Here is a 22,964-nt window from a genome sequence, read left to right on the forward strand (position 1 = left end):
AAATGTGGAACACTATGAATTTGTCACCGTTGTGCAGCGACCTTGTAATCTCTATACTGTTCCACTTTTCCTATATTTACTGCTGAAGTAAGAGCAGAATTTTATTTAAAAATAAATTCTTCTAAAACTGGTAAATGAGTTTATGATCATAGCATGATATGAGGTCAGTATGTAATCCAATTTATTTTCACACAATGGCAATGAATTATAAATCATAGAAAAATTGTTCCATATGTAATAGATTCAAAGTAAAATCTTATGAATCTAGCTGAATATATGGTAGATCTGTATTTGGGAAGCTATAAAATGAATGGGAAGGTACACTAATGAAAGACATTGAAAAGAACTTAATTTTTCCGCAGGTAAATTAAAAAAATTAAAATAGATTTTAAAGTTGAAAAATTCTGAGGATGAGGGAGTTTATACATAGCACATGAATGGTACTGTTTAGATACAACCCTAGAGTTTTAGTATATATATATTTATATTTACTATAAAAACACAACTTTCTAAATATGCTTGGAATAGGAGTTTCTATGGTTTCTGAAAGCTTTTGCATGTTAGGCAATAAAATTGTGTTCCTTTGTGATATTGGAGATACCTTTTTGGCTATTTTTACATTTTCAAATGATACCTCCGAAGCCTTTGCTTTTCCCAAGGTGTAGAAATTCACTGTACATTTACTGGAAAGAGGAATGCTTCAGACTTTATCAAAGTAGCAAGTATAGAAAGAAATCAAGGTTGTGACTATGATTACATAAGAATGTGTTTAATCAGTGATTCCTGAATAACACTGATTCTTGAATAAATTGCTGGTTATACTTTTTATAAAAATTCATGCTGTGGCTCATAATCAGAATATTATGAAATTCTGTGAATATTTTTAGATTGGCTTTCCAAGATCATGCCTCAGTGTCATTTGAAAAATGACACAAATAACACAAATCATCACTTAATTAGAATCTTCATGGTGTATACATATTATCCACTTGAATACCTGAGGAGCTAGTTACTTTTTAAATCTTAACTTCCATATAAGAACTTTTAAGATCTAAACATTATTAATTGAAATCCATTACCAGTTGAAGAAAACTGACAGAGAAATGCTCCAAAAACTCTGGAGTAAAACTTGGATGTCAGTTGTAACTTTTACTGCAATAGCCTTGAGACTTGGACTTCATTCTCTAACATCTGAGAGTCCCTGGCTGATTCCACACACCGTATTGGTGCAAGATAAGATTTGAAGGATGGCAGGCAATAGATTTGTGGCTTCATTAGTACAGAGAGCATGGAATGAATTCCAAAGCTTCATCCTGATGATCACGTGTCATTAAGAATTTTGAAACCTTTAAAATACTTCACTATGGCAACATGGTGGTTCAGTGGAAGAGGGACAGGAAGAGGAAAGAGAAAGAATACATGTGTATGAATTATATATATGAATGAATTGGAATATTAGTAACATCTCTAAGTAGCTTTGAGATTGAATCCATTGAAATATAATGAATTGTCTGGGAAATTTATTAACAATTTATGCCTACTGCATCAAAATATATACCCATATGATATTACTTTTGTGGTTATAAATTCTAGCTTTGGGTTCAATGACAGTAAAAGTGGTTTGACACACTGGAAAAGATATTTAACACCAACTGACACAAGATACATTTTAATTTTATGCAATATTTATTTGACTGTTTTGCTATATTTGTTTATAGTACATTTTTGGTCTTTATAAATAGTAACAAATTTGAGATAATATATAGCACTTAATTGAACTGACCAATATTTAATTATGTAGCTCTAGGGAGCAGATTTTCACCTGTGATACGAATCTACAAAATTATAGTTTTAATTGTTTCATAGTAATCATTATTATGCAATTTTAACTTCATTTATTGTCAACATTCCCTTAATTGCATGTACACCTTTATTTTCAGTGTATCGTACATTCAGGCTTTGTATATTCATCATTTATAAAATCTCTTTATGAGAGATGAGATACGTGTATGTATTGGTAAAGCATTTTCATAATTGTTGCTTCAATTTTCTCAGAAATAAAAATTTAAATGATTTACATTTAGCTTACAATAATTTTTTAAAATTACTGTTGGTTTTTCTGTGATTATTTACTTATTCATTTGTTAAAGTATCTCTTGAGCACCTATATTATGCCAAGAACTTTTCTAAGTAGTAAGAGGAATAGCAGTGAAAAAACAGACAATAATCACTTGCATATATTGAGCTTGTATTTTGGCCAGAGGAAGAAAGGCGCTAATCAAATAAATAAAAAATGTTTTGTGTCAAGTGGTGATCTTTTTATGAAAGCGTTAGAGGTGAGGGTGAGATGGTCATGTGGTAAACAGTGCTCAGGATGTTCCCCTTCAAAACACGTTAACTAAGCAGAAAGGCCAAGGAGTAGAGAACAAGTTATATGCGTACTGAAAGGAACTGTAAATACAAACATCCGCACAAATAGGTGTGGCTTGCATGAGCATGACCATGGTAAGGACTTTCACGTTTCTGTCATATAAAATGGAATTCTGTGGAAAGGGTTTGAGCAGGAGAGACACAATCTGACTCACAGGTCATGTGTTATCATAGAGTGGCTAAAGGCAGTAACACAGAGGTATTGGTATAATTGAAAGAGACAGTCAGTTGAGCCAGAGCTGGTATTAGTGGTGCAGAATGTGCGATGTTGTCAGATCCTGAGTGTTTCACAGACACAGCAGATGTGTGCTAATGGAAAGTTCTGTATGTTTATTGAGAAAGAGAGATGTACAGAACTGCAATTTTTTTTTTTTTGCCTTAACTAGAAGTATGGTCTCTTAGTTACTTTCTTGCTGCTAGGATAAAATACCCAACATCCACAAGTTCAAGGAAGAAAGATTTATTCTGGCTCACAGTTTGTAGAGGTTTCAGTCCATAGTTGGCTGGCTCCAAGGCAGGGTGGCATGGCAGAGGGCATCACAGAGGAGAAACAGTCCATGGAAGGGTAGGAGGAAGCAGAGAAAGGGATCAAGGGAGGAGGAAGAAAATATATTATGTGTGCCCTTCCAAGTCAAACCCAGAATGATTCACCTTTCCAACCAGGCTTCACCTCCCAATATCACACTCAGCTATCAACCCATCTGTGGACTAATCCAGTATTGCACACCCATGATCTAGCCTCCCCTGAAAAGCTCACCTATGAGTGCAGGGGCTTTGGGGAAAATTTTAGATATAAACTATAATAGTCACTAGGGGAGACCGGAAAGACTATGGGAAGAGAGAGTTTGCATAGAAAAAATCAGAAGTTTAAATTTAGACCTATTTCTACTGCAGTTCTGGTTATTCCTCCAAGTAAAGGGACCAAGCTGGCAGCAGAATACCTGAGTTGGTGTCCAGCAGAAGGGCTGATCCTCAGATAAAATTTTAGAGTCCCTAACATTTAGGAAAATTTTAAAGGCATAAGATGGGGTGATAGCAATAAGGTTATGAATGTGTAAAGAAATGATATGAAAACTGAACCGAGATATAATCTGATATTAAAGTGATGATGTGGGAAAACCAGCAAGGGAGACCAAGAAAAAAATGACAAGCAGAAAAAACCAGGAAAGCCAGGAAAAAATTGTCTCTAGGGGCCTGGGAAAAAAAATCTTCCAAGAAGGAGGAATTGATCAAGTGTGTCCAATTTTACTGATATATTAGGTGGAGGATTATATTTACCAGAGTTTTTGGTACAAGTGTAAGGGAAAGGTGAGCACATCCAGGGGAAGATTTCTTGCATAACATCTGTAAGAAAGGAAATGAGGACCTGATAGTGAATGAAAGGAATTGAAAAGATGAGAGGGCCAGGGACTTGTAGGGCCTGGTAAAGTCAAAATACAGTTATGTATTTAATCACATGTTCTAAGAAGTGTGTCGTTAGGTGATTCTGATTTTGTGAAAACTTAAGCCAAGATGACTGTGACATTGCCAGGCCATATAATCTTATGGAACACTGTCCTATATCGTGGTGTGTCATTGATTGAAATATTATCCAGCATGTAACTGTGTTGAGACGCTGAATGGAGTCAGCTGGAGACACATGGAAAGACAGGTGGTTGTGGAATGAGACGCTTAACATTATGCTAAGAAAATGTCATCATTAATAGTGACAACACTCAATTAGAAAAGTGGTAGTACGTTTCTTTTCATCAAAGGTTTCCGTCAAGATCATCAATAGGAAGAAATCATGAACTTGAGTAGTAAGATGACAGTGAATATGAAATGATGAATAACAATGTGCCAAGAGCAGAAACTCTCAGGGACCAAGAGGCAGAGCACCAAAGTATGCAATGATTGCAATAGGCTGATCTCCTGAGGGGTGCAATTTGTCATGAAGTGTCAAAGCTCAGTACTTAGAAAGGTGAGACAAGAATCTTATGGAAGGCCGGGGATTGAGCTCCCTGGTTCTGCCACCTGCCTCGCAAGTGCAAGGTCCCAAGTTTGATCCCTGGTACTAAAAAAAAAAAAAAAAAAGAATTGTATGGAAATAATTACAGGGGCAGGAGGGGCAAGAAGACTTTTGCAAGTGAAAACCTTCAACAAACCAAGCACAAGTTGAGAGAGATTCAGAGTTCTAGGGCAGATCCATCTTCCGGTTAAAGGAGTCACACATGTGATAGAGACCTACAATTGTAGTAGCAGGCTCTTAGTTTCAACATTAGGGCAGATAACTTACTTTTGTGGAAACAGAAGGTTTGGTTTGGGTAGGGAACCTGCTAGATACTGCACAGATCTGATTAAAATACAGAAGTATTGGCATGGTCATTTCTTTCTCCACCTCTGTCTCCTCCTCCTTCACCACCACCACCACCACCACCACCTCCTCCTCCTCCTCCTCCTCCTCCTCCTCCTCCTCTTCCTCTTCTTCCTCCTCCTTTTCCGCCTTTTCCTCTCTTGCCCTCTCTCACTTCCTCTCCTTCCTCTTTTGTATAGTAGGGTTACCACATGGTAGAAACTGCTTTGCAGCATTGAATTAATAGCAAGGAATCTTTCCAGTGGTGCCTGCATCTCACTTTTTGCCATTCTTTAAATTTAACAGATGAAATTTTACCATGTCAAGAAGCATCAAATACTGAGGAGCAGCTATATCATCCGGATCTCTGCAGATGTGATTCTACAGATGAAGAACTGAGATGTAAGTGTGAAGTTGAGATGCTCACCTTATTGGTGTGTACACACTTTATAAGACATAGACATGTACATGCAACCTTTATTCACACTAATGTCCTAGAGTTAGCTGAAGTGTTTAAGAAGGCTGTGGTTTATTTTAATAAACACCTTTTTAAAGGTGTAAAATACTGAAAACATTTAAGTTGATGTTTTGTAAAACGACTCAACTAAAGACCATCTTAGAATTATACACTGTTTCTCCTTTAAAATTCTAGTGCAATTGTGAATAACAAATAATTTAAATGATCTAATTCCATAAAGTAGGTAAGACCAAGTATCACTATAATTTTCCAGTGCTGGGGATCAAAACCAGGGCCTTATGCATGCTAAGAAAGTACTCTGTAACTGAGCCACAACCCCAGCCTCAGGCCAAACACTATAAAATTTAAAAAATTGTAAATGAGGCAGTGGTACTAAAGAAACTAGAAATCTCTCTGTCTCTCTCACCCTCGCCCTCTCTCTCTCCTTTCCTTATCCCTTCCCCCCTTTGCTCCCTTCCTGTTTCCTTCCTTTCCCTTCTCCCACCAGTGGTTCTTTTGTGAGAGGGTGCACATCTGGATCCACTGAAGAACTTTTACAAAATAGAGTTACTGGTATCCCCTAAATCATATTATTAAATCAAAATCTCCAGATATTAATATGTTTGTGTGGGCCTCTCCATCAATGATAACATCTAACCCTAGTTAAGCAGCCACTCTAGCAAACTATAATGGTTCACTAATATCTTCTCCTCCCGTCTGTAGCATGTCAGTCCTGTGGATCTGAGTTTGACTTGTGTGACTGGAAGTCAGAGGCATCTGCTGGGCAAATTTCCTGGATGTGCACAAAAGCAACTGAGGTTCCTACTTTAGAACCTGCACCTCAGCAGGATCACAGGAACAATGAAGAAGGTAGCAAATAAATGTACTTCATTTCATAGAGATCCTTGTATTCTGCTTTTTTGTGACTAGTAGTAATAAAGCATCACGTCAAGGGTCTTGATGAACATAGTATATCTTATTGAAAGTATAGTATGTCATAGATAGGCAAAGTGCAAAAGCCATGTTTCCAACATAGTGTAAAAGAACAATTATTGTATTTTAATTCTTTTTGTTTGTAAGTTGTATGATTTTCCCCCCTTTGGGGAAAATGGCTGATGTTACTTTTTATTTGTTTTAAAATAAATTTTATTTTATCCCTTTCCCCCCTCAAGCCCCCTCCCCTCCCTATCTACAAAAGCTTTGTTTCCATTGTTTCCTTCTGTTTCACTTTTTTTGTCCCTTCCTTCCTTTCTCCCTTCCTTCTCCCTTGTTCCCCCTCACATTTGAACACTTTCTTCCCACTTCGCAACATCCATTATACATCTCTTCCTTATTTCCATTTTTGGTTTCTCACACCAGAGAAACAACGTGGTATTTAAACGTGTGTGATTCACTTCACTTAGGAGTATGGTCTGAAGGTCCATCCATTTAGCTATAAATGTCTGAAGCTTCTAAGTTTTATGATTTTCTTAACAGCAGGATATATTAAATTTTGTGTGAACAAAAATAAAAGTATTGAGAGGCTTTTTGTTTAACCAACTCTACTTGTTTCCCATAGCAGCACTGCTATCAATGCGTTTCTTTCATCTGTTCTAACATATTAATTTGTATTTTATGATTATTATCTCACCATGTTTCTTTTTTCTTCTTTCATGGGGGGGACAATATTATAAATCTTTTGTTTTTATTTTTTTCTTATTAGTTTGGAAGCTCTCCATACCTTATATTTATATTTTTAACATCTATCTTTAACTTTAAATTTCTTAGTAAAAACTAAAGTGCTGTGAATTTCTCTTTTCTTGAATGAGAGAAAAGCTTTGACTTAAATATTACAGTAACTGTTTTTGGTTTTGAGTTTAACATTAACATCTTAACTTATATATTTTATATTTATAATATTTTATATTTTTAATTTTAAGCAATTTTTTATATTTACAATTATAACTTTTTTATCATTTCCTTTAATGACCATTGTTTTTAATTTTTATGGTTATTTTTGTGTGCGATGCTGGGATTGAACTTGGGACCTCACACATACTAGACAAGGACTGTACCTCTGAGGCACACCCCCTGCCCCCAGGGAATCATTGTTTTTAAAAAATAATGCTTCTTTTTTGGCTTTATTTTTCTTGCCAAAGTTGATATTTTAATTATTGTTTTATTTAGAAAAGATCCATGGTAATAAATTTCTTTAGTATTTGTAAACTTGAAATGTTTTTAAATTGGCCTTACTCATATATAATTATCTGGCGAGACAATTTTAGAATACAGTTTGTCTACTTTCTAATTTTTAAGTTCGTGGTGGTTGTCCTTCATTATCTCCTAATAGTTGCTCTTATATTTGGGAAGTCTGAGTTTATTTAATCTTCTTTTGAATTTAATGAAAAAAATTTAAAAAAGTTTTCTTTATCTTTGATGTTATAAAAGTTTGCTACGATGAGTGTAGGGGTGAATATATTTTTATTTGATTTTGAAGTCTTCAGAATGCATATATTTTATCACTTGTGAAAATTACCTGTTATTCAAGTAATCCTCTCTGTTCTTGTTCCTTGAGTTCCTTTTTACATCTATTGGGTCACTTTATACTGTGAAACTTGATGGCTCTTTTTCCTTTCTATTCGATTTACTCTATTTTGTGTCATATTTGTAGTGCTGTTTCCTGAAGCACAAATTTTCTCTTTGCCTGTGTTTAATCTAGATTATACTGTAGTGGGCATTTAGTTTCTATTTTTCTTTCTGGTACTAACAAAGACAAAATATTTCTAATTGCTCTCACTTGTCCTTGGGTCCTTGCCATCATTTCATTTACATATAAACTGTAATAATGAAATACTTTGTTACTCGTATTCCCTGAACAAAATGTTAATGGATCAATCAAGAATGAGAAATTTTCGTTTTATTCTTATTTCTTTCCTAATGCTCTTTTTTTCGTTATGCACATCCAAGTTTATAATCTATATTAGTTTCCTTCCCTCTGACAAACTTATTTCATTTCTTGCAAAGCAAGTCTAGTGGAAAGAGTTTCATCAATTTTAGAAAGTATTTTAGCTCTCCTTCACATTGTATGACAGTTCACAGGATGCAGATTTCTAGGCTGTTGAATTTTGAGGAGGAGGCCTTAACTCTAAATATTTTTTGTTTGTTTGTTTGTTTGTTTGTTTTGGTACTGGGAATCGAACTCCGGTCCTTCTGCTTGCCAGGCAGGTGACGGAACCACTGAGCTAAATCCCTGCCCAACTCTGAATATTTCACTTCACTCTTTTTTGCCATGTATGGTTTCTCAGATGTAATTTTTAAATCTTTTCTCCTTTGTAGGTAAGATTTTTCCTTCTGGCTTCCCTCAAGATATTTTATTTTTCTTTAATTTCCTGCAATTAAAATATTATATGTCAAATGCTGTTGTTTTTCTTTGTTTTTAGCATTTATTCTTAGGGGTTTTTTCTCTGAGTTTTCTGGATCTGTGATATAGTTTCTGACATTATTTCTCAAATTATTGCTTCAAATATCACCTTTGTTTCTTTCTCCATATTTTTCTTAATCTACACATTTCATATATATGAAATGTTTTGTATATCTTCCACAGTTCATAGTTTTTTTTATATCCTCCATTATTTTGGTTTTTTTTTTTAAATTTTGCATTTCAGCTTTGGGAGTACTGTTTACACATCCTCAAGCTCAAAGTTTCTTTCCTCAACTATGTCTAGTTTACTTATGAGCCCATAGATGCATTCTCGATCTCTGTTTTATTTTACTTTTATTTTATTTTTTTTTGGTACCGGGGGTCGAACTTGGGTCCTTGTGCTTGTGAGGCAGGTGGTGGAACCACTGAACTAAATCCCCGGCCCTGTTTTACTGTTTTTGATCTCTAGCATTTTATTCTTAGAATTTCCATTTGTCTGCCTACATAATTTATACTTTTTCTATTGGACCTTTAGCATATTAATCATAATTGTTTTAAATTCTCAGTGTGATCATTCCAGCATTGCCGCCATTTCTGAGTCTAATTCTGATGCTTGTTCTTTTTTTCAGACTGTGCTTTGCCTTTCAGTATGCAGTGTGATTTTTTTCTCAAATGCCACATTTATAAGGAGCGTGACTTTTAGTGTAAAATTGTTAAGATCAGTAGTGTGAGCTGTTTTGCAGCTTAACTGGTTAAGTGTTGGCCTGTTTACTTTTTGCTACAGTGGAAATATCTGAGGCTGCATATTACATGGTGTCCTTGATTTTTTCTTCTTGGTTGTCCCTGAGTTCCCTTAGGGACTTCTTAAATAAGATCTGAGCCATGGAGCTCTTTCAGAACGTATCCTCCCTACTACACGAGCTCTGTTGATGAGTTGGTAAGTTATGAGACCAGGGGAAACATTCTGTAGTCCTATGGTTAAATCTCAGTGTTTTAATGAGCCTGGGGCCCTATTCTGTAACCTTCATAGGGTTTATTAATTCCCTGTTGCCCACCTTAGATGAATCAGGAAGGCTGGGCAGGCTGTGGGATGGTTGGTTGGGTATTTTCCGCCCCCATGTAGAAGGCCAAACTCCAATGGAGTTGGATATTTACTTTTCAATTAGACTCTGGTCCAACCTTAGTGATTTAGGTTGTGCTATTTTTTTTCATGTGTAGTGGTTCTGTTCAGAACAGAATAGTCTTGATGTTTTCCAAAATGGCTACCTTTCCTCTCTTCCACTTGCAAACAGGAAGGGATTTTTCTCAAATTTTCACTGTGAGAACCTTATAGGATTCCTGAAAGTAAAACTCAGAGCATGTGGGATCCTCCCCTATGGCTAGGTAGTGAACTTATGGCACGTGTGGCAGAGTGGGCTGTTTGTGTCACTGAAAGCTCTAAAATGTTCACCATCACTGTCCTCAGGTTCTTAGACGCATCCACACTAATTAGATGCATCCACACTAAGATCAGCTTGGGTTTTCCTCCCGATACTAGCAGGGCTTTGTACGCTGGTGCTTTTGCTCTGCTAAGTTGTGCGTCTCTGTGCCTCCCTTCCTCTAACTATAGGACAGTGGATGGCAGGCTGACCTTAGTTCTCTGCTGGATCTGTACAGAATTAGAGACTTTCAGTTTCTTCAGTTTCTTTAGTGAAGAGGTATTGTTGATTCTTGTCGAGTGGATAAGAGTCACAACTTCTACCTTCCTTGCACCGGGTCCAGAATCAGAATTTTGTAGGCTTTTGCCTTGAGATTTGGTCTCCTTCTCCATCCTTTCCATTCTTTCCCTCTCTTTCTCTTTGTCCCCACCACTTTTTGTTTAGTGATTTTGTTCTAGCATTACTTATCTCCCAGGACCTTATCTGTGTGACAATACTAGATTAGGTATTGCTGCACCATGGTCATTCTTGAGGTTTTGCACAGGAGCTTAGCTAGAACCCAGTAGTATTTCAAGACCATGGTTCTTTGCTTCATTCTCTGGCTTACTTCCGGTTTGACTCAGTTTTCTTCTCTCTTTTGTGACATTTGAATCAGTCAAAATCCAAACTGAGATAGTGTGGTCCTCATCCCAGAGTCCAAGAATTCTGTGGTTTCTGTTGTGTTCATAGTTGGCATATCTGTTCTTTCCTTGTCTTCTGAAATGATTTTCTTATTTTAATCTCTGTTTTCTTAAAAAGAAGTTTTGATTTTTTTATACTTGCTTTGTGTTTAAATCAGAGGCAAAATATTAAGTTACTGTGCTAATCTGATTAAAGCCTAACTTTAGGAAATAAGTTTCACTTGGTTTAAATTTGTAGTTTTTAGAAGCTATGGGGATATTTACTAACTTATAAAGAAATGAAACATTTCAAACTTTATTTGTGAAAAATAGACTGTAGAAAACTCTTTGTATTTCTGATATAGCAATATTATTGATTCAAGAAAAGTCCAATTTGGTTTTAAATATCAGATGAGAAAATGGATTAAAACTATTTTTATGTACTATAAAATTCATAGATGAAGTTTATTGGGACTGTAGACACTTAATACTTTCATGCCATTTGGTAAAAACGAGCATTTAAAGTTGGATTGCCTTAAACTATAAACATTTTTATTTAAATGTAGAAGAATGATCAAAAAGGTAAATAATTCTGGGAAAAAATAATGCTTGATTAAAGAAATAATGCATTATAACATTTAAAAGAAAACTAATAAATTGATGGTGGAGGAATTTTTATATTATAGATTTCTTCGATAGTATTAAGTTTCAGTATTGAGGATGCCATCAAAGTTTGATTTTAGGAATAAGGAAAAATTCCAATATGTCTCAAATATCCAATATAAAAAACCAAACCTATCATTTGTAGCTAATGTAATCATTTTAAACATCATATTCTTTTAAATAAATTATTTTTGTCCTAAGCCTGGTGTTGAGAATTTTAGAAATACGATAATTTTGTTCAGAGAGAAAGCAGCTAATTGTCTCTTTGCCTGTTGCTCTTTAGGCTATTTTGTCTGGCTGGGAGCAAAGCATCCTCTTCCTCTCAGCCATGTGCGCAGCAGTGCCTGGTTAAGCAGCTCGCTGTATCACTGCTTGGGCAGGAGCTGCTGTCTTCGCTTCTATTATGCCATGGAAAGCAGTATTTTAAGAGTGGGACTATACAGCAACGAGGTAAGAAGGAAGTAACATTTATTTCAAATTCATCTAATAAGTGAACTTTCTATTCTTTACAACTTGTGTTTCTACTTCTCAGTTGTGCCTAAGCCTTAGGGATTTTGTAACTTGGCATTATTCAGGATACTTTTTAAAAGAATTATTAAGAGGCCAGTGTATGACAGGAAGGAGTACCATGCAACAATATAGTTGTGATAATCTGCACAGTATCATTTCATAAAATTGTGAAAATCCATGAAACTGTACTGAGGAAATTATAGCTCTCAAGTGAAATACCTGGAAGTTTGGCTCGCTAGCTCTGTGTTGAAACTCTGATGTGATCTGTTTAGATATTAGATCCATTTATCATTGAAGCTATTAATACGATGGAAGTAAGTTATTTGTTTTGGTACAACTATATACACTTTTAAAGACTGGTAGCTATTGATTAAATATAAACAAATGAGTCTTTTGAATTAAAAAAGGTACACCTGGTAGAAAGTTGTAATGATTATGTCAGTGAATCAGATAAATTTGGGCCTTTAATTAAAACAGTCCTCTGCAGGAGGGAAAACACATGAAGCACTTTGACAGTCTCTTTTGTGAAGAAAAATTATTGATATTATTTACTCACAGGAGTAAATAGCAGTCATTCTAGATATTGGAAACATTTGGCAATAATTGCAGGAATTCTAACATTGGAAGAAAGGAAGACAGCAGAGGCATCCAAGTGAATTCCCTGTGTCTCAGGATGCTTTCAACAAACCCAGTTAAAACTTCTGCATGATATGAACCACATTTATTATTTCAGCAGAGTTTATCACCTGTTGCTCATTTGGTGCCACGAACAACCTGCCAATAGCATTTCCTTCTGGTCTGTTTTCTTCTGAATTAGGTGTGTTTGTCATAACCCTCAAATGTTAGAAAGCTTATTACCAAGATATTTGAGCATTCAGGAGAAATCTTTTTTTTTTTATCCCCTCTTCCTTTGCTTTTTGTACCATTTTCATCATCTTTGGTCTTCTTCTACCTCTTCCTTTTAGAGATACTCAAGAGTTCTCAGTCATATTATTGGATTTATATTCCATTAGAATTACTAGGATGAGACGCAATGTTTAGCATTCTGTAACTGTACTATGTTTTTGTGACTTTTTGGCAGTAGTAGTTTGTAGCCAATTGGTCTACATCTATTGGATCAATTTCATTTAATTTGGTAAGTTGCATGGGTAGAAGTAGAGGAAGAAAAAAACATTTTCCTACTCTTTCCGTGCCACAACAGAACTTTCCATATAAATGGTGGCAATTCTATAAAACACAAAGTTCCCTCAAAACTAAGTATCAAAAGCTAAACTTTATCCAAATATCATTCATGGCCCAAATATCATTCATGCCCTGATAATCGTTTGGTTATTGTCACCTGTGCCCCTGCCCCCATGTAAATGAGGCTCTGTGAGATATCAGGTAATCTACAACCTTTTGTAATGTTCAGTTTTCTCCTTCAACAAAAGCATAGTAAAAAAAAAATTTCTAGACTAATTTTATTAAGTTTAAATCATATTTGAAGCTAAAAAATGACCCTATTATAGTATTATTCATGTAGCAAGCAATTAATGTTCATTTATGTTGAATTATCTCAATTTAATTAGAAATTTGAATCTTATATGTTCTGATCTCAAGGATTATTTTAATATATCCTGAACATCAGTGATGGATTTTTAAAATTTCAATATATGAAACAGAGTTATGATCGATTGAAAATGAACAGTGCCATTCTTCTGGCCTTGGAGCTGCGCAAGAAAAGAATGAGAACAAATTGTCTTCTGATACCATGTAATCTAATAAAAATAGACTTAATAAGAGTTCATGTCACACATTATAAGGAAAGTAAGTTAAGGTAGCAGAACTGATCTAGCGTATTGAGTAGAACCAATTGGGTATACAGTTTGGAGAGTATCAACTGATGTTGAACTCGTGGTGTGCACCGTGTATTCTGCAAGACATCGAGTCCTGGATCAAGATTGACTTGCTTGAAATACCATTTCCATGTTTTCTAAATCTCCAGTGGTAAATAGAATGCACATAAAATTTAGAAAGGCAATACGTTATAGAATATTTTTGTATGATACAGTTTTTAAAGCTATAAGGTTTCCTTGAAAGAAAGTCTTTACCAAACTACATAGGTCTATCTTGGGTTGCAGTTAAAAATAGTGTTTTTTTAAAAAACCCAACAACCTTGAATTTGGCAACTTTGATTTCTTCACTTGAGAAAGATAAGCTGAAATCTCTAAGAAATGTGGTAAAAACGTTTCTGTTGAAAGGTAAATTAGCATTATTGATCTGGGAAGGGAGCAAAGAGTTTTAATGTTGTTTATTGATTGATTGATTTTAAGATAATAGGAAAATTAGGACATCACATGAAAAGCTTTTCAAGGATGTGAGTTGCTTTTTTACATTGACAACTTAGAAATAACTACGTGTGGTCTGAGAGCAAGAAAAAAATAAAAGCTGTCTTCGGTTAGTTGGAGAAAGTTCTTTTATACCATTCTTTATATTATTAGGAAAGAAAATGGTAGAAAAATCTGGATTTCATTCAGAGCATCCCATTAACTTAGTATACAAAAGGCCACAAGTTCGGAAGAACTCTTGCTTCCTCTTCAAAAACCTGTAAATGCTTTCATCTTCAGGTAAAACTCAGGGAAATCACTTAGTCATTCTGGAATAAAAACACAATTGCTCTAAATTTTTCTCATAACATGAACAATGGGAGATGTATGAAAGCCAACATGCCAAGCAGTGTCACTAAAAGTGTTTGTGGAAGGCCTACATGTCTTGTTGCTAAATAAATGAAGATGTGTAGGAAATAATTGGAAGGATTTGTTGTACAGCTTGACGTTTATAACTAGTTCATCCTGCTGTGACAAGGAATCTATAAGCTAAAAGAGTGTTCGTCTCCTGTGTTTCGCTGTGTTGTGGAAGGTTTGCTAGTTGATATGGCTAAGTACTGACACGAAGAATATTTTTTTGGATTTAGATTACCTTCCAAAATATTTAGGGCTTGGAAATTCAGAGCAGACTTCAGAGTGTATAGGACTAAATTGGAAATAGATTCATTTTTAGGAAATTTTGGCTACAAATAAAATAGTGAAGCAGAGTGAGGAGATAAATGCTTACATGAGTGAAAAATAAGGTCGTGTGTCATTAGAATTACAAGTATTTGTCACTTTTTCTTGTTTTCTCTCTCACACTAGAAGCCAAGCAAGGCCAGTCTTAGAGCTCAACCCGAGAAATATTTATGGAATTCTCCATGTTTTCATGATATTTATACGTGAAAAATAAATACATCCCATATTATGAGCACTGTGCTCTGTCTTTCCCAGGGAAATGTCAAATTAACTTCAATGCTTTCTAAAATCTAAAAAAAATGGGATTATCTCAGATCAGAAAAGCATGGCCATAAATCATAAAGACCGATACTCTAAGCACAGTCCTGGGGTATATCAGAGACTTTTGCTAAAATGTCTAACTTCATAGTGGTTAGTGACAGTTTTATATATTTTGGAAATTAGCAGTGGATCATTGTACAGGTATGTAACATATATATATATATATGTATAATATATGGAACTTCTTACTGAAATGAAGTTAAGGAAGCATATATATCAGTGTGAAAACAGAATGTCTTTTTCTTCAAAGGAAGAAGAAACATTTTGGACATACAATACATCAACTCAGAGCAAATGGATGAGAGCAGATGTATTAATACCAGAAGGTCTGAAGACATTTAAGGTATAAAAGGAAATAAACAAGTATTTTTAATCACAAGTTTAACTTTTAGTTTTGAAGTGGTGAATTTATCATCAACTACTAAATTTGAGTTACTATGTAAATTAAGAATGTAACCTTGTATGTCTGGGAGAGTAGTAATTATATATCTCTGGCCCTTACTGGACCACATTTCCCATGAGCAGAGGAGCTGTTGTGTATACTCTCGATCAAAGCTGCCTCATTTCTGTGTAGCAATTCCAGATCTCTGCCTTGCACAAGAGAAGCGATGTTTATTATGAATATGATAAATGGTAAACTGATGTTGAAAATCAGTGAAATATATATATAAATGTTCTGGATGCAATAATTCATGTTTTTATAACACTTGGATAATTGTATCTATACCAAGATACATTTGAAACATATATATGCCAGAGAAACTCAATGAATGCTGCTTCTTAAAATATTAACGTGAGATTTTGTGTTGTATGTAGCATAAAGGCATATGTTTATGCTTGGGTGTGAATTTTAAAAGAGATTGGTTTTATGGATGGCTTATGAAACAAATTGCGGCCCTTTAATGCTATAGTTCATACGTTTTCTAGGTGTTAAAGGGAAAAATTCCCCCAATACTAACATGTAGACATTTAGTATTCCATACACTTGGAACCATAGAACCATAGAAACCTCTGAACCATAGAAATTTTGTAGTGAACTTGAAGTTAAAGTCACATGTTATATTTCTGAGGTAATGCTTTGACACAATTTTAATTCATTTATAACCTGGCATTTATCTTTATAACTTCTGAAAGAAATATTCATTGAGTCTCTTTCTGTTTCCACAAACTGAAGATTAAAGTTGATCATGTTATTTGACTCAAAGACAATAAATGTGAAGAAAGTAAATTTGTGATTTTTATAGGCTTTTAAATACATATGAAATATAATTAACTTTTCAATAATGACAGACTTTAGAGATCTAAGTGAAACTTACCAATATTTGAAACCCCCAAATCGTTATTATTTCTGCATATTTGACTTATTGTTGCTATTAATATGTATAGCTACCAGCCCAATAATTTTCATGTTTATGATACTGATTATGAGAAAAGTGAACAGCAGTATATAAAGTGTTCTTGTGATTGGACATGATTTAAATTTAATATTATCTTTTTATAGTTTTTATTTTTTATTAGTAAATCTTTCCAATACATAATGATGACATTCTTTATGGAGAGTTTATACCTATACATGATACATCTTAATTCTTTTTTCAACTCTTTACCTCTCCACTTCCTCCTCCTTTTGTCTCTTAATCTCCATCCCATATGAGAAATTAATAACTCCTCATTTCTTATGTATTCTTTATTTTGCTCTTTATTTAGATTTTGTGTTTCTCATGTAAGAGAAACCATGCAATATTTAAGCTTGTATAACTGATTAATTTTACTTAACATTATGGTCTCAAGGTGCATCCATTTTCCTATAAATGACTCAGGTTTATCTTCTTTTATAGCAGAGTAGGACTTCATTGTGTATATATAAATACCATATTTTCCTTATCCATTCATCTGCTGATGGACATATAGGCTGCTTCCAAGATTTAGCTACTGTGAGTTGCATTGCTATAAACATGGATATACATGGACCACTGTAATATGATATCTTTAACTCTTTGGGATATGCCTAAGGGACATAGCTGAGTCAAATGAAATTTCTTATTTTAGTCTTTTTAGGAATCTCCACGCTGATTTCCATAATGGTTGTACCAGTTCACTCTCATCAGCAAAGTAGAAGGGTTCCTTTTCCCCTGCAGTCTCACTAGAAAGCGTTATTTCATTTTTTGATGATAACCATTCTTTATGGAGTAATACAGTATCTTGGTATGGTTTTAATTTGTATTTATCTAATGGCCAAATCGATGAATATTTTTTCATGTATTTATTGTTCATCTTTGCTTTTTCTGAAAAGTATCTTTTCACTTCAGTTGCCTATTTTTTGATTGGTCTTTTATTTTGGTGGATCTAATTTTTGACTTCTTCATATATATTCTAGACATTAGTCCTCAGGAATAGCTGGAAAAATTTTTCCTACTCTAGGTTGTACCATTGTTTTGTTGGATGTTTCTTTTGCTGTGCAGAAGCTTTTAAATTTGATATCTCCTTTTTTGATTCCTGTATTTTTTTTCCTGTGCAATTGGGGTTTTATTCAGGAAGTCCTTGCCTACACTTCAAGAATTTTACCTTATTTATCTTTCAGCAGATTAACTGTGTCCATTTTGATTTTAGTTTATTACATGGTGAGAGATATGGACCTAGATTCAATCTTCTGCATGTTGGTAGCCAACTGTCTCGGAACCATTTATTAAAGAGGTTATCTTGCTTCTAGTGTATGTTTTTGGCCCCTTTGTCAGTGATCAGATAGCTGAATGGGCCTGGGGATGTTTCTGTACTCTCTTTGTTTCATTGATCTGTGTCTGTTTTTCCCCAGCACCATGCTGTTTTTATAATTGTAACTTTATAATATAACTTCAGATCTGAGATTGTGACACCACCTCCTTTGCTCTTATCGCCCAGGATTGCTTTTGCTATTCTGGGTCTCTTTTGATTCCATATGAATTTTAGGATTGTTTTCTATAATTCTGTGAGGAATGTTGTTGGTATTTTGATTGAGATTGATGTTAAATCTGTATATAGTTTCAGAAGTATGGCCATTTTGAACTGTACTGGTTTTGCCTATCCAAGAACAAACTGGATAGCTTTACATTTTCTGATTTTTAAAAAATTTTTGGTCTCCTTTTACAGAGTATTATAGTTTTCATTGTAGAGGTCTTTCAGTTCTTTGGTTAGGTTAATTTCTAAGTGTGTATTTTTTGTTGATGCTATTGTGAATATTATTTTTTTCCTGATTTCTTTTTCAGCTCATTACTGAGGTATAGGAACACCATTCATTTTTGTGTGTTGATTTTGCATCCTGCTACATTGCTGAATTTGGTTATTCTAGGATTCTTTTGGTGGAATTTTTTTTGAGTCTTATCTGTAGAGGATCATGTCATCTGCAGATAATAATTTGACTTCATTTTTTCTCATACGTATTCCTTTTATTTCTTTTTTTGCCTGATTTCTCTGGCTAACGTTTCAAGAAGTATGTTGAACAGGAGTGGTGATAGTGGACATCCTTATCTTGCTCCTGATTTTAGAGGGAAAGCTTTTAGTTTTTCCCCATTTAATATGTTGACAGTAAGTTTGTCATATATGACTTTTATCAGATTGTGATACAGTCCCTCTATACATATTTTTCAGTGTTTGTATCATATATGGATGCTGGATTTTTCAAAACCCTCTTCTGTGTCAGTCGAGATGACCATGTGATTTTTGACCTTGCTTTTATTTATGTTCTATGTTACATTTACTGGTTTGTATACATTGATCCATCCTTGCATCCTTGTGATGAAGCCTACTTGGCTATGATATATGATCTTTTTGATGATTGGTTGCACTCCTTTTGCCAGTATCTTGTTGAAGATATTTGCATCTATGTTCATTAAGGAGATTGGCCTATCGTTATGGTTTTTGGTTGAACTTAGTCTGGTTTTAGAATCAGACTAATGCTAGCTTCCGGGAATGACTTTGGGAGTATACTTTCCCTTTCAATTTCATTAAAGACCTTGAAGAGTATTAGTGTTAGAGCATCCCTGAAGTTCTGGTAGTACAAACCTGGACTACTTAGTTGATAGATTTTTTAAAATTACTGCTTCAATTTTATTGTCTGGTATGTGATTATTAAGGGTTTTTATGTGTCCTTGGTTCAGTTTTGGTAATCCATGTAAACCTAGGAATCTTTGCATTTCTTCTGAAGTGTCTAATTTATTGGTGTACAGGTTTTTGATGCAGTTGCTAATAATTTTCTGCATTTCAGTGGTGTCTGTTGTGATTTCACGTTTTTATTTCTAATTGCATTGATTTGTGTCTCTTCTTTCTTTTTTTGTGAGATTGGCTAAGGGCTTGTGTATTTTGTTTATTCTTGTGAAGAGCCACCTCTTCAATTCATTGATTCTTTGTGCTGCTTTTTTAATTGCAACTTGTGATTTGTGCTCTTGTATTTATAATTCTTTACTTGTATTAATTTTGAATTTAGATTATTATTGTTCTTCTAGGACCCTAAGGTGTAGCAGTATCATTTGGTTATTTATCTGGGTGTACTCTGATTGTTTTGTTGTTGTTGTTATTTTTGGATGTGGACATTCACAGATATAAACTTTTCTCTTAGTACTGCTTTCATTGTGTCCCATAAGTTTGATTAATGTTATAATGGTGCACATCATTTTCTTGCAGGAACTGTCTTATCCGTGGTATAATTTCAATTCTTTTTCACTTATTTAAGCATGCTTTACTGGCTAGTATGTATTCTGTTTTGGAGAAAATTCCATGTGCCACCAAAAAGACTGCACATTCTGTTTTTGGGTGGAACATTTAGTAGATGTCTTTTAATATTATCTTCTAAAGTAAAATTTTAAATATATTTGCAAACTGAAACTTGATTAAAGTAATTCTTAAAATAAATACAAAAGTCCATTTAGAAAATTTAGGCTGAATGAGACTGAAAGGAGTCAGTCTTTATTTCTACTATCTTGGTGAAACTTTTTAACATCTAGTTCTGCCGTTCAATAGAACTTTCTGCTGGAACAGAAATTTTCTACACCTGTACTGTTCAATATGGTAGCCACTAGTAATATAGTATGGGGCTCTTGAATATTTGAAAGACAGCTAATGTGACTGAGAAATTCAATTTTAATTTTATTTTAAATCATTAAGATTGAATAATTATAATTAACTATTAGCTCCTAACTTGGACCGCAGGAGATTAGTTATTCACTATACAGCCCATTATTTATTCTTTTGCATGCTGAGTGTTTAATCATTTTTCTTGGTAGAACCTCAAGGAGCCGCAGTATTTTGACACTGTTCTACATGTGAGTGGCAATGTAAGGCTGTTTCCCTGGTTAATACTGCTTTCTTCCAGAATAGCTGGCAGCTTGCTTAGAAAGTGACATTTTTATTCTCACTAGAAAAAGTGTTCTTTTCTAAAAGTTTAATTGATTTTTATATTTGTAGTTTTAAATTGTTATTAGATTAGGTTCCTTTTATCAGGTCGTCTTTCCCATTATTCAGATATCAATTTTAGTAGTTAAAAACTGAGATTCAGTTACGGCACATGTTGTGTAAGTCATGACATTAGTACTTCTTTTTCATGAAGATAGTGAGCTGGGAAGGTGAAGCCCAAGTAACAAGTTTGCAATTAGGACTTTTGGATGGATAAGTGCGATGCTGTGATCTCACCCATCCTGGGTAGTTTCTTAGAGGTCTTAATGGAGCAAACATTTTCATCAGTGTCAGGAGTTTGAATTGAATTTACCAAATAGGAACTTTGCTAACAGTTGTCCTTGGCTGTTCCTTAAACAGCTGTTTACTATTTAATCTCTGTCATCCTTCTTTAGGATTTTTGTTTTTGTCTATTAAAAGAGATTACAAGGTCCTAGATTGATCATTTTCCCCCCGAAGATTGTTTTTGAAGGTATTATTTTGACCCAGAGAAGCTTTATCGTGCTTGATCGGCTGTGGGTCTACTCCAGACAGCTGTGCTCTGTGGATGAGTTCATTTGTGTCAGCAGCCAGTGCATCACCCGAGACTCCATCTGTGACTCTCAGCCAGACTGCTCTGATGCCAGCGATGAAGACCCAGCGATGTGCTGTGAGTGAACTGGTAGCTCCCTGTTTACCTGCCCTATGTCATGGCTATTGGGTTTAAGATAGCCTTTGTTTCTATGAAGGTAATTTAATTTCTAGAAAATAAGCTGAGGGAACATTTTTGCTCTGAAATGAACAGCACTATTCTTTTGCTAGTCTGTTTATTTTAATATTTTAGTGCTTATTGCCTGAATTGCAAACACAATCACTGCATTTGTTCCACAAGTGAGTAGTACTAGTAGAGTTTGTGTGCAGGAATGTGTATGCATTTTGTCAAAGAATAAAATGGAGGTGACAGGGAATCTCCTTGCCCTTCCCTTAAGAGATGAATATTATGGATTTCTAACCTTTATTAAATACATATTTTTTTCTCCCATTCCTAACCAATTATCTTGAAAGTCGTGGGGAGAAGGTAAAAAAGAGGAGGGCTGCCATCACCTCCTGTGCAGCAGAGGTGACATGGAGGCCCGCCCAGGCCCACTGGCAGTCGTGAGGGCAAACATGGCCAAACCTTCCTCTCAGGCGTCTTATGGAGAGTCTTTGGTGGAGGAATGACCAGAGAGCCCATTCCTGTTTAAACTAAGTTGTATTTCAAAGAAAGTGAAATTTAATTCACAACCACGGTGATGGTTCTCCTAGGAGGTAGCTTAGCAACTAAGATTCTTGTGTCTTTGTAGAAATCATGAATTCCAACTAAATCTATTTTGTATATTGCAAATAAGGGAACTTAAAAAATACTAAAATTTTGACATTTATTTTGTGTAATGTGTTTTAACATAAAACCCTAAAATAGGGAGATATTTTGTTCAGTAGGAAATATTGCAATAAGATAAATGTTAGCTTCTTATAGAAAAGATCTTTGTATAACATTCTTTTCTTGATGGATGACTGTAGATTTTATTAAAAATAATGAAGACAGACCCCGGGAGGAGGAAATGAAAGCACAAGGGAGAAATCACCTTCTGACCTGATTATAAACAGAAATTCAGTTAATTTCTCAAATACCTACCTTTAAGCCAAATAATCTGCTAAACAATATAATCTCAGTGGAGTCTTTATGTGGTGCTCCTCTTTCATTAAAAAAGGAATAACTTAAGACATTTCTCTCTATTGTATGTCAAATTCCTTTCTATGCTTCATATAAAATTTTTACATACATTTTGGTCCATTTTTTGTTGGAAAATTTATCTTTCTAACAGCTTCTATTAGTCTCAGTTTCAGTAACTGCAAAATATATTTCTTTTCCATTGTACATTTAAAAGTGTAGTTTCTTGTTTTTCCCCTAAAATAAATAATTCTTTGTGCTCTAATTTTAATATATTTTCTTAATTGAATTCTTTCATAGATTATTAGCAGATGTGTCAGAACTTGATTTTGGACTATTTCCCATTTTTTTTCTTTATTGAAGTTTCATTGTTTACTTAGCTGACATTTTTTAATATAGCTGATGTTAATACAATTCAGCTGTTTCTTTTGTGCAACAGAGAACGATATATGTGCATATCAAAAAATAGTGTTACATGATAATCTTTCAAGTTTTCTAAATAATGTAACCTCACATGCCCAGTGAAAATTTGTCATGTTTGCTTGATTGATAATAGGGGTCATGACATAAAACTGTAGCCTGTAGCTGTCCCCCCCCCACACACACACACAGGTTC

General features: G+C 34.5%; 1 protein-coding gene across 9 annotated transcripts in view; it reads left to right on the plus strand.

Annotated features, from left to right (window-relative positions):
- Malrd1 (MAM and LDL receptor class A domain containing 1) overlaps positions 1-22,964 on the plus strand; it is a 725,534-nt gene that overhangs the window by 114,495 nt on the left and 588,075 nt on the right. For all 9 annotated transcript variants that reach the window (XR_015449658.1, XM_087207225.1, XM_087207223.1 and 6 more), the window contains 5 exons: positions 5,069-5,164; positions 5,943-6,089; positions 11,643-11,809; positions 15,485-15,577; positions 21,118-21,307. Coding sequence is in view for 8 of the 9 variants with exons in the window: in XM_087207225.1 (XP_087063351.1) it covers positions 5,069-5,164; positions 5,943-6,089; positions 11,643-11,809; positions 15,485-15,577; positions 21,118-21,307 (693 nt within the window). In the remaining variant the exon portion in view is untranslated. The remainder of the gene's footprint in view (positions 1-5,068; positions 5,165-5,942; positions 6,090-11,642; positions 11,810-15,484; positions 15,578-21,117; positions 21,308-22,964) is intronic.

Source organism: Heterocephalus glaber, unplaced genomic scaffold (genome assembly GCF_053883595.1).
Source record: "Heterocephalus glaber isolate CG9 unplaced genomic scaffold, H.glaber_assembly_v1.0 deba00000768, whole genome shotgun sequence".
NCBI classification, from domain to species: Eukaryota; Metazoa; Chordata; class Mammalia; order Rodentia; family Bathyergidae; genus Heterocephalus; species Heterocephalus glaber.